This window comes from Phodopus roborovskii, unplaced genomic scaffold (genome assembly GCF_943737965.1).
Source record: "Phodopus roborovskii unplaced genomic scaffold, PHOROB, whole genome shotgun sequence".
Lineage (NCBI taxonomy): Eukaryota > Metazoa > Chordata > Mammalia > Rodentia > Cricetidae > Phodopus > Phodopus roborovskii.
Genome location: NW_026126545.1, coordinates 1,058,782 through 1,071,272, shown reverse-complemented (window position 1 = coordinate 1,071,272; position 12,491 = coordinate 1,058,782). Strand labels below are relative to the sequence as shown.

The following is a 12,491-nucleotide window of genomic DNA, read 5'->3' as shown; positions in this document are numbered from 1 at the left end:
GTGACATGGTTTTGGTAATAATTTTCCCTTTGACCAAAGTATGTGAATGTCTTGAGATTATTTATGGTAATATTTCATATTTTTATTAATTAAACCTGAATTTTAAAGGAGTCACAAATATTTCAATCATTAGAAAGAGTTATAAAAATCATTTGCATTGCTATTTGTTCTTACAATTAAGTCTATATTCTTAGTAGGGTCTGTGTTGAAGAAGTACTAGCCTCTCTTTCCTGATTCTTTCTGTCATTTCATTGAAAATAAAAACATCATCAAGATTATTTTGTCAACTGGCTTCTAAACATTCTAAAATATGTTAAGTCTATGGCTGTTTGGTGATTCTTCTTTTTACCCTATCACCATTTTTCATCTGAGAAAAAAATACATTTAAGAATTTTATTTTGATTTAGATGTGATATGTATGTGTGCATATATGTGTGGATATGTATAAATGAGCATGAATGTCTCCAAAGGCCAGAAGAAGGCTTCAGAGGTCCTGAGGAAGTAGCTATAGGAGATTGTGACCCATCATTCATAGACACTGGGGACTCAACTACAGAACAATAGAAGAGATCCAAGTGCTTTTAACCACCCAGCCATCTCTTCAGTGTGTGTGCATGTGTGTGAGCGCACGTGAACAAGTGCATGCTTTAGAAAATATTTCTTCTTTAATGTGAATGTTTCCTTTGCAGTGGACACAGCCGTTGAGTTTGCACATTATGGGGTGTTCTACCATCAAGGCCAATGCTGTGTAGCGGCATCCAGGCTTTTTGTTGAGGAGTCAATTTATGATGAGTTCGTGAAAAGGAGTGTTGAGCGAGCTAAGAAATATGTTCTTGGAAATCCTCTGAACTCAGGAATAAATCAAGGCCCTCAGGTAAAAAAGACAAGCATTGCAATACAAGAAGAAATATCTACTTAGAACTACTTAGAACTTAGAAGAATTAACTTTACCTCTTAACTATACACTTGGCTAGTGGACATTATTGTGGTGACATCTTGCTTATATTAGCCATGGGACCAGGAGGGACAGAAACTTCCATCTACACATTATTACACTGATCTCATTTTATGAAAAGAGGCTAATTTCCAATGGGGAAAAAATCATTCTAATTTTGTGTTGGCAAAAAATATTATATATTGAGAAGCAGTTTAAGAATAGTGCAGGGGATTAAACATGTATAAGTCTGAGGAGATAACCCACTGGATAAAGCTCTTGCCATTTGAGCATGAAGTTCACAGTGCAAATTCCTGCACCCACTTAAAAACTACATGTGGTAGCTGGCATTCAGTTCCAAAGTTCAGGAAATAAGGCAGGAATTTCCCAAGGCAAGGTGACTAACTTGAACAGCCAAGCTCATAAGTTCTGAATTCAGAGAGATAGCTTATATAGATAGAATAGGATAGAGACTGAGAGTAAAAGACACCTAATGTCAACCTCTGTCTTCTTCACACAATGCATTGTTATACTTGCAGTTGAGTGCATACCACATACACATAACACACAAGAGGTAAAGAGGAAAAGTTGCCGATATTATCAGTTCCTTGCCTTCTTCAATCTGCATGCTTTTAGATTCCTATTACAATTTGTAGACCTCTTGGAAATTCATATAGATTTAATTTATCCCTTATAATCAGTCTTTCCCTTCATCAGTCATACTACAACTATAAGCAGTCAAGCACTTCTGGATCCTCTGCAGGGTCCTCAGTTTATCTAATGTAATGTTATTGTAAGTGTTCTTGAAGATTCTGGTTTATGGGCTTCTGACATGCTTTTCTCTATAGTTATCAGAAGCAAGCATTTCCCAGGGGACTCTGAGTTTCTTCTATGTAGTTAGATCCACTGAAAATACCAATGTCTCTTTGTCCAAAGGTCCCCTTTTCATCTCTCACAGCTTTTGTTCATAGTCTGATATCGTCTGCCCAAGATTTATGGACTTTAATTTCTGAGTTCATACCTGCCTCTGGCTCCTTCTTTAAAACAGTAAGCCTCAACCAGAGGTAGTTATGCCCACCCCACCCATGATAGGGGACCTTATCTGGAGACATATTAAGTTATTACAACAAGATGAAGGGGACCTACTCACATTTCCTGAGCAGAGGAAAGGATGCTGCTGAGCACCCAACAGTGAATATAATACAACCTCATAACAATGAGTTTACTGTCCCCAAGTGCCATTAAAGCTATTCCTGAGAGCTGTGCCCTTGGGACTGAACATTGACCTTGGAGCTGATATTCTTTTATATTAACTATGATACACTGTTTCTCACTTTTGAATTGGAACCAAACCTCATTCTTCAGTTATTTAACAACTACAAACCAAATTCCATTAGCAAAAATTTAGGGTACATTGCTACTGTCTATGCCTCATGAGAGGACCTTGAAAAAGCTATAAGTACCAAAGAGGACATGGTCAGTAACATCTTAGAATTTATCATATAAATAGCTTGGAAGAAGCTCTTAGTGTTTCTTTTTAGTCAAAGTCCCCATGTAGGAAATGCATAGGACTGAAGCAGTGCCCCAAGATAACTGCCAAGTGAAGGAATTATTTGTATTGTATCAGTCTCATTATGTGTTTTTATCATTTATTTCAGTGAGTGTATAGATACTTGCTGATTTTTATATTTTCTAATTCTCAAATCCCTATTTGTGAATTTTAAAAATGATATAATTTAAATGATGCAATTCTTAGCAATTTTGCTATGATCACTTCTCTTCCTAAATATATATATTGATCTGCTATCCAAATATAAAACATATTACCATTAGATAGATTGGAAAGTAAATACAATATGTTGATAAGTGAATGATGGACAGTAGGTATACAAATGAAAGGTATGTCTTTAGATGACAAAGGGTGCAGAAGAAAAGATTATCTGAAATCCTTCATATTGAGCAACTTATTGTTTTCTTTCATCAAGAGAACTGTGTTATTCAGCCAAAGCCTTCAATTGAGAGGCAATGTATTATTATTTATAGGATAAATTAAAATAGACTTTAAACATTCTGAATTGTAAGATTCTAAAGTAAACAATCCTGTATTCTAGTTGACTATCACATGGCTTTACTCTCCTTTGTAAGTACATATCTTTTTAAGAGAGGTTGCTTGGGATACAGAGAATAGGCAGGCATGTTGACAAGCAAAAGCATGGGGAGGCCCGAGTCTTCTCTATCCTATGTTTTTATCTGGAATAAGAAAAACATTATGAGAAAAGTTATGCATTGACCAACTTTTGCCTAGTGTTTCATCCACTGCTGGCAGAGTCACTGGGACTTTTTAAACAGAGTTTGGGAATTCATAAATATCACAACAAAAATAATTTTAGGGAAAAATTAAGATCAAATACATTTTTTAGGAAAATATTTTACATAGTTTTTTTATCATTTTAAAGATGATAGACTGCAAGAATTTCAGTTTAAAAGCAGATTATTATACTGTACTATATATTTTTGTATAATAGTTATAAATAATATGTTATTATTTATTTCATGTTGCATATGAGTATTCATATACGTATATTTTATTCATTTGTAAAGTAATACTTTTATTTGTCTTCATGGACCCAAATGCATCCAGAAAAGCTTAAAATGATTAGCATTTTTCATTTGAAAAGAAAAATGTATGATCTCCCCTCCACTCAATTTCCTTGTTAATTAAGTAGTGATAATAGTATAAATCTTGAAGATTCATTATATAGTGAAATGAGATAAACTGTGTGACATAGCCAGCATGATGTTTATTTCATCATATAGTCATAAATACCAATTAAATTTCACTATGCATGATAGAAATTATATATGATAATACATGATAATAATTTTATGTATAGTACAACCATTATCTTCTTAGAAATAATAATATATTTACATGTCTGCCCTCAAATTACTCATTGATCTCTACTTTCAAGGTATGAACATATGGTTTTCATAGATGAACTTGTGCCTTTTTTGGTTTATATAATTTCTAACACATAAAATCTAAGGAATCAAAAAATAGTCACATTCAAAAAATCAAAGCACACATTTTAACACCATTATAACAGCATAGTGATGTTTACAATTTTGTAGACTGTGTGTTCTGATAATAAGATTACTGTTATCAGTTCCATGATCTACAATGATATACCTCAATATTTCCTCTTTCTGGAGCAAATAGTCAAGGACTAGATTCCCTAGGGGCATCTAGGGGCATTTTTTTTTTTTTTTGTCGAAGACAGAGAAGCACTATGAGTTGGAATGTATATCTTAAAATAAAGAACTGAAAAATAGAGATTTTCTGAGAATAGGACAGAGATGTTCATGAAATTAAAGGATGACTGAGTGCACATTAACTCCAGAATATCTCAGTTAAACATATCTACATGATACCACAACTTAGCCTGGATATATTGTATGTAGTAATATCAGTGCTTTGGCTTTTCAACCAACCCCTGGAGTTCCACAATAGACAATGAATGAAGAGGTTATCTTTGAGGAATGTTCTTTTGAGTATTACACACTGAACATTTGGAACAACAGGTTGACAAATACTATGTTAACTTTTCTCAGCTAGTAACTGATAGCAGCCAGCATTTACTCTAACTAAAGGTAGAGGCTGAGATAAGTGCAGTTAGAAAGCAAGTCATGCAAGCTTTTCTGATCCTTTGAGTACTGAGAGTTCAATGATGTAAAGAATTTCAGTTGTCAATACAAGACAGAAAATAAATCAGCCCCAAATCTGACCCCCTCCTTTTAGTCCCTTGGTTTCTAAATGTTCCATTTATGTAAACCCAGTCATACCTCAAGCAGGCAGTCTGTACAAATGATCTTAAATCCAAGACTTACTCAATCATTCACCTCCCCTTTCGGTGAAAACTAGAGTATTAGGAAACCCATAAGTCTCAGCAAGTGGGTGGAGTATTCAATGATTCTGATATTGTCAACCAGAAATCTGATCTCTTTAATTCTGTCTTATGCAAAATATTATTTAAAACACGATACTTCTGTGATGATTATCCTATTATTTAGACATGGTCCACATAATGGAACAGGAAATTGATAATCATTTCTTGTTAGAAACTGGGATGCAACTTAGTGCACTGAATGGAGCAAGACCCCAAACTGTGATCATACATGGTATGAAAGAGCAGGCAGACCAGTAAACCTGACCCAAGAATAGGCAGATTTCATTTCTGAAGAATAAAGGTCTTATACAGCCAAAAGCATCTGCTTCTAAAGTGACACTGGACTTGATCCTTTGCTCATCACTCCTTTGTCTCAGTAAGGACTAAGTTTTCAGGCATATGTGCTAAATCATTAACAAATTCCTTCCAAGGTGAATAAATGACAGATGTGTAAAAGGCCCCAATATTTCTGCCTTTCTAATTGCTATCCTTTGTAAATGTACCAAGTTTACAAACCCTTAAGCTTCCCATCCTAAAAAGATTAACAGAAAAACATACTCAAGAATAGGCAGACTGAGCTGAACCTCTGCTTAACTGACAGACTTGAGAGAGTGTCCTGGATGTGGACATCATTTAATGCAGCGGTTCTCAATCCGTGGGACACAACTATTGGAAAATACGTATTACTGGTGGTCTTAGGAAATGAGATACCACTAAGTAGCAAAATTGTATGTATGAAGTAACAACAAAAATAAGTTTGTGACTGGGGTTCCTAAGACCATAGGAAATCAGTGGTTTCTGCTGGTTGAGACCCATAGTTTGCAAACCACTGATTTAGTGGTTTTTCATTTATTTCCTTTTTCCCTATGATTTCTTTCAATTAGATTGACAAGGAACAACATGAGAAAATACTTGATCTCATTGAGAGTGGGAAGAAAGAAGGAGCCAAACTGGAGTGTGGTGGTGGACGCTGGGGGAACAAGGGCTACTTTGTCCAGCCCACAGTGTTCTCCAATGTAACTGATGAGATGCGCATTGCCAAAGAGGAGGTAATGGGTTCCACGAGGTTCTGTTTCTGGGCCATTCTGAACCTTCAGTTGTTCAGGGGAACAACATTCCCCTGAAGTGCTTGATGATAAAGCCTAAAGTAATTTGTTATCAAGACTGATCAGTGAGGAATGCAATGGGCTACAAGAAGTTTCTATCAAACACAGAACAAATTCCACAGCAGCTTCTATAGGTGCTTCATTAACAGCCTTAAAGGAAGGGGAAATGACTCTTAAAAACAGGATCAATAAAGATGCTAACCAACAAACAACACATTAATAAAAAGAACTAGTTAGCGATTAAAATAGTAACTAATATACATCTTGATTATGAGGGCTTTTACTATATACAGATATATAAGCATTTGCCATAAACAATGAAAGTGTTTTGTGCTATATACTGCAATAAGAAAGTACAATGACTCAACTGTGCAGAACCATACTTTCCCCATTCTGTGAATTCATACTCATGTCCCTGATATGACAGAGCATCCTGGAGGTTATATTCTTTACTCCACAATGTCAGCAAATAAGGAAAAAAGGGGAATATTCAGCTGTTCAAGAAGCAGGAATAAATATAAAGAACAGAAATAAAGATCATATATGTGGATAACCCAACACACTTAGATTGTTTGCATCAACTCACACCTCAACTGCATTTGAATTTCTGCACTTAATGGCCAGTTCTTTGATCAGAGCTACTGTTCTTGTAGACCTTGATTAACATGAGTAAGAAGGACAATAAGGCAGAAAGTAATATTCATTCAAGGAAGATTGTGCTCCTATAATGTACTCACTGGACTATCTCATTTGCTGCTTCAGAATGGGAACCCAGAGCCCATACTGTATAGGCTAAGTTGCTACAGTTCTTAGCAAACCCACCATAGTCCTGCTCCAGTTGGTTCCCATTTACAGTGTTCACACTGTTATGCTTCCCAGTTTCCAGGTCACGAGACTGTTTAGAATACCAGGGACTGCTCCAGCCTTCAGAGAGTTGCTGCTGACTGCCCCATAACACTTAGATTTCCTCTGTATACCAGAAAACTAAATGACACATCTGAGTTTTTGCCAACCATGCTTATATTTCCCAGGAAAGTGTACTAACATTCTAAGAAACCTCTCTTTTACTAAATTTTGATTAATATCTTTTCAAAGGACAGAAGTACAGTATCGCTGAGAAGACCCAGTTGTATGTGGGCTGACATACAGACTGAGTCGTGTGTGGCCTTTTTAACTAGATTCCAGCAGAAATGAAAGACTGGCTAACACTGAAAGAATCAAGTGTGATGATAGTCACTGCCAGGAACCTCAAGCTTTACTTAGTATGGCAAAGTTCCAGAGTTTAGTAATGGTATATAGTATTGAGTGACACTAAACAATAAAAATCTCTGCTATATTATACAATATTTATAATTATGAGATGATACAAATACAGTAGAAAGGTTGATGTTTAAAACAATGATACACTGATGTTGAAAGCATAAATATTATTCTCAATCATTGTCTATTTGTTACTCTTAGAGCAAAGGACTGCTTTTTTGTTCATGTTGTCTTGTGCAGTAATTTGGACAACAAAGAAAACTGGAATTAACTTTTAAGATATTTCCAAGGAAATCATGCAGTTAATGATGTGATGTTCAGTTCTTACATTTTGTACAGCTCTGTCACAGCACAAATGATAGGTGTCTGCTTAACAGAGAATGCCATACATGATCACAGCATGTTTTTATGTTCACTGGCCATGGCCATCTGTTCTGAAGTGAGAGAGAGCATTTTTGTCCATGTAGAATGGCTTCTAGGGAAGCATATGTAATATATTTAAAGCTTATATAGTGTATATAGTGTAAACCTGTTTTCATGTCATTCTATGTAGATATTTGGGCCAGTGCAGCAGATCATGAAGTTTAAATGTATAGATGATGTGATCAAGAGAGCGAACAACACTAGCTATGGCCTAGCAGCAGGAGTTTTCACAAAAGACCTGGATAAGGCCATCACTGTGTCTTCTGCTCTGCAGGCTGGGGTGGTGTGGTAAGTTCATCTGAAGTAAGGTGTGTCCTTCCTGTATCAGCCACATAGGCTGAGTTGACCTCCTTTAGGCTTGATATTCATAGAAATTATCTGACCGCCTGGGAAAATTGTCTTATTTTTTTAAAACCAAATTAACTTTATCCAACTATTTCAAGTTACCTATATAAACTTTTTGTGACTGTTACTCTATACATTGTAAGAATTGCTCATTTCAAGGTAAATAAAAAATTGTTTTGTTCAAATTTAATTATGTTAGATAATGTTTTGTTGCTTTATGTATGTCAAAAGTTATTGTTGTTGTCATTGTTATTTTCCACTAAGAATGCTGTACTTTGTGCCGTGCAGTGTAGGCAAGCACTCTGTCCCTCAACCCAAACTCCAGCTTTTGTGTGTGTGTATACATACATACATACATACATGTATATGTTAGACTTGAACTTAGTTGCTGAGTCTGTCTTTGAACTCACTCTTTGGTTCAGAGTAGCCCTGCACTTTCATCCTCCTGCTTCAGGCTCAAGAGTAACTGGGATTATGGGTCTGTATCCCAGGCAAGCTGGTATAGTCAATGATTCTTTTTCTTGCTTTTTGCTTTTTTACAGTAGATTCTTACTCTGTTTTTTGTTTGTTTGTTTGTTTTTGTTTTTTGAGAAATATCATTTTTTTAGAACACCATAACAAATTTTGTGAAGTAATTTTCTCTCACTTTTGACCTAGTCTGCTCTTTGATTTTTATAGTTTAACTTAGATGATTCTCAGGCTGTGCCTCTCAAACTGCTGCTTTTCCCAGCTATACCCTAGACTGTTTCCTCAGCAACATTTTCTCTTCAAGCTTCCCTTCCCTCTGTCCTGGCAATAACACAAAGCTTAGCATGCTTTTATAACATATTTCTCTATGGAAACATTTCATTTTTTTTTTTTACAAAATCTAATTAAAATTGCTAATTAGGTCTAATTCTTGCCAACACTTTTGAGTAAGCAATATATCAACCAATTAATGAAACTGCCCATGTATTTTCACATTCACTGCAACTGCTGAAGAAGGTTGATTTTAGCCTGGTTAAGTACATACGCATTACAAAGCTTGCTACCAAAGAACAGCAGACAAACCCCAGCCTCCAGCAAAGTAGACACTCTTTTCATGGCACATCGGCTCTTCCCTCTGCTGTAATTCAGAAAATTCTTGCTTTATAATTATTCACACTTATAGCGATCCCATTTATTTGTTTTTAGGTAATACACATGTTTGCTTTCTGCATTCAAATTTACAGCACTGCTTTTTTTCCCCTTCTCATCCCAATGGTATATTATACTGAATGATGGAGTTTTTAAAGAGACCTTTGATTCTTTTCATATCCAACTTTGTAATTATGGGGTTAGTTAAGTATTATCTATAATGCCCTTCTCTTCTTTTCTTAAGGGTAAATTGCTATATGATGTTGTCAGCCCAGTGCCCCTTTGGTGGATTCAAGATGTCTGGAAATGGACGTGAACTGTAAGTAAATCTTTGTATTACAAACATATTTTTGTGAAAGGGGTTGTCACTCCAAGGAGGATGTTCCATTTCCACCACCTTAAGTGAAGTATGCCTGCATTATTCCTTGGAGTTTCTTACACAGAATAACATTTAAAATTTTGGAAGTACTCCAAAGGTGCAGAAAAACAATAACAGAAGGAATATATTTTGTTAAGCTCTTGTAGTCCATAAAGGATGGTGCTAAGTATCCCACCTTTGTAGCTGGTTGTTGCCTACTTTTAGGATTACCTATGATATAAGTGACTACAAACCATTTGGTAATCATTTTCTGAAAGTAAAAGGATAAATTGATAATCTAGAGAGGCATTTAAATAAATATGGAAACATTCTAGATATATAAATATAGCACTTAAGGGAATTAAAGTTTCCTTATTCCAGACTACTATGCATCTGGTGAAGTTTACCTTGTGCATGTGTAGAACAGTCATTTGCTACAAAATAACACCAGAGAATTACTGAAATGACCATCTCTAAGAACCCCCAAGAATTAGATTGTGGATTATTCTTTAATCTTAGTACTTGGGAGAAGGAGGCAGGCAGATCTCCGTTATTTCAAAGTCAGCAAAGTCTTCATGTGTGAGTTTGGGTCATCCAGGATTGTATAGTCAGCTTCAATGTAATCAAAATTGCATATATATTTCTCCAATGAGTGACAAGTGAGGCTGCAGCTCTAAATAGAATGGAAAACAGCTTGGTCAAAATCATGGGTTAAATTATTTACCTCTTTTAAATGAATCACTTATTAAAATACTATCTTTTAATAGAATTTAGAGAGCTGAGGTGAAGCCGTTTACTATGTTAAAAAAAAATTCTTATTGAAGCCTTGAAGAGGTATTTTCAAAACTTTAATTACCTACAGAATAATCAGGGAATGGAGACTGTGTTTCTGGGGAGAATACAATACCGTCTACATACACAGGAGAAGGGTTTCAGGAGCAGTGCTGAGAAGTAAGGAACAAAATTCTGCTCCTATGTAAACCTGTGTGCATAGGTGTTATAATATTGAGAATGGCCCTAAGAGCATGTGATTTTATCTTTTTGCCAAAACTATGCGGAACACAACTGAATACAATCTTCTTACATAAATTATCCACCAAGTGAAAAGAAACCATAATTTTCAAAATTGGTCTGGAATAAAACCGTGGTTAAAAATCACTTTGGTACCTACAGATACACTGATCTCAGCTGCTGTTCACTTGACATAAAAGTCTCCTGAGGGTATTATATGATGTTGATGAATAGAGAAAGCCAAGCTCTGCCCAAATCCCAAATGCCTGAGTAAGGGCAACCTTTAGTTTCTTTTCTCCCTAAACGTATATATAATTAATCCAAAAGATAGAAAACTCTACGAAGAAAGATTAGGTGGTTCTTTTGCCAAGACTCTAAAAATCCTATTAAAACTACAGCTTCTACGGACTGAAAATGGTTCCTGGTCATTTTCTAACCTCTCCGGTGACAGTGAATGCAGGCTCTAGTGCAGCTGGTGGTTTGTTCTGTCGGTCTTCAGTGACATATAGTACACCTCTCTTCCATACTGATCTTATAAAACCTGACCAGGTTGAATTATGATTTGGATAATTAGTCATATGCTCAAATAAAGTAATGTAAACAATGGATATTTCCTGGGATAAGCAGAGCGCAGAATTCTTTAAAATAAAAGACATCTTAGAATACTGCTCTCCTCTGGGGAGTTAATTTGGTCATGAAACTTATGATAAGCTAGTAACTATATGAACTATACTGTGTTCAATAAATATTTTACATTGTCCCTACTCAGATAAGCAAGAAAGAACTTGTACCAAATTATGAGAATTATGTTAGGTTTACCTTGCAGTGCACAATCGTGTTTATAGTAATTTTTCTTCCTTCTCTAGTGGTGAGCATGGAATTTATGAATACACTGAGCTCAAAACAGTTGCCATGAAAATATCTAAGAAGAACTCGTAAAGAAGCCAACAGAGTGAAAAGAAATCTTTCAGCAATGACTACACATCTCCTATAGTTACCAGTATAGTGGTGTTTTCCTTTAACTCTTCTATTGATTTCTTAAACATAAGCGATTCATCAGTATTAATGTCACACATAGAAAATGTGTAGTTTAATCTGAAAGAATCATTAGCCCACTAATATGTGACCCCAATTTGTACCCTAGACTAAAATGATAGATTTAGGTTCAAGCTCTCTGTGACTCTGTCATGGTCAGGTGCTTTCCATTGTAGAATGTTTAGAATATCTACTTGGTAAGGAGGACCAGTTGTGATTTAAGCTCTGTCCCTCAGTGACTCCTTGACCTACTCCATGTGTACAATGACTGCAGAGTAAGTTGGTCTGTCCCTGTGGTTATGCCTACTGAGTGTTGTGAACTGTTTTCTGGAACACCATACCCATTTGTCAAATGAAATACCTAGCTGGAACTAGAGGGTAAAACTTAATAAAGGCACACTTGCATGATTTTGTTTGTGTGGAATTTCTTTAGTATAAGTTTGGATTATGGTGATGAACTCTACTGGTCAGTCAAAAGCAGTTTTGAATTGCCTGAATACATGCAATGCAAAATAAAAACAAATGAACAAAAAAGTTCAACCTGACCCCATTTATGGGTTAGAAAAAAAATTATTTTTCAGATGTTCTGAGAAGATGTGCCATCCCACTATACCACTTAACAACTGTTATTTCAAAGTGGTTTACCTCTGGAAAACACAAAGTCCTTGGCATACCAAAGAACAGAGTGTATAATGGGAACAAGGCTTTTTGAGACCCTGTATTCAATAATTTGCAAACAGGTAGAGATGAATTCTTAGGGAACTGGGAATGACTTCATGAAAGCATACTACTAGATATGAATCTTAGCAATAAGCTAATTTTCAGTACACAAAGGGAAAGACATATTACCTTTTTAGTATTATCCATTGTAAAAAGAGAGGAAATACTTCATACACTTGATCTTCTGTAGTTTCCAACTCTATACTTAGCTTAGATTACAGAATCGGAGAAGTCCT

At 35.5% G+C, this 12,491-nt stretch overlaps 1 protein-coding gene across 3 annotated transcripts in view; it reads left to right on the top strand.

The window, feature by feature from the left end:
• Aldh1a1 (aldehyde dehydrogenase 1 family member A1) overlaps positions 1-11,943 on the top strand; it is a 117,082-nt gene extending 105,139 nt beyond the window's left edge. For all 3 annotated transcript variants that reach the window (XM_051200160.1, XM_051200159.1, XM_051200158.1), the window contains 5 exons: positions 690-874; positions 5,766-5,930; positions 7,801-7,958; positions 9,376-9,450; positions 11,367-11,943. In XM_051200160.1, coding sequence (XP_051056117.1) covers positions 690-874; positions 5,766-5,930; positions 7,801-7,958; positions 9,376-9,450; positions 11,367-11,439 — 656 coding nt within the window. In that variant the 3' untranslated portion in view covers positions 11,440-11,943. The remainder of the gene's footprint in view (positions 1-689; positions 875-5,765; positions 5,931-7,800; positions 7,959-9,375; positions 9,451-11,366) is intronic.
• The last annotated feature ends 548 nt before the right edge of the window (positions 11,944-12,491 follow it).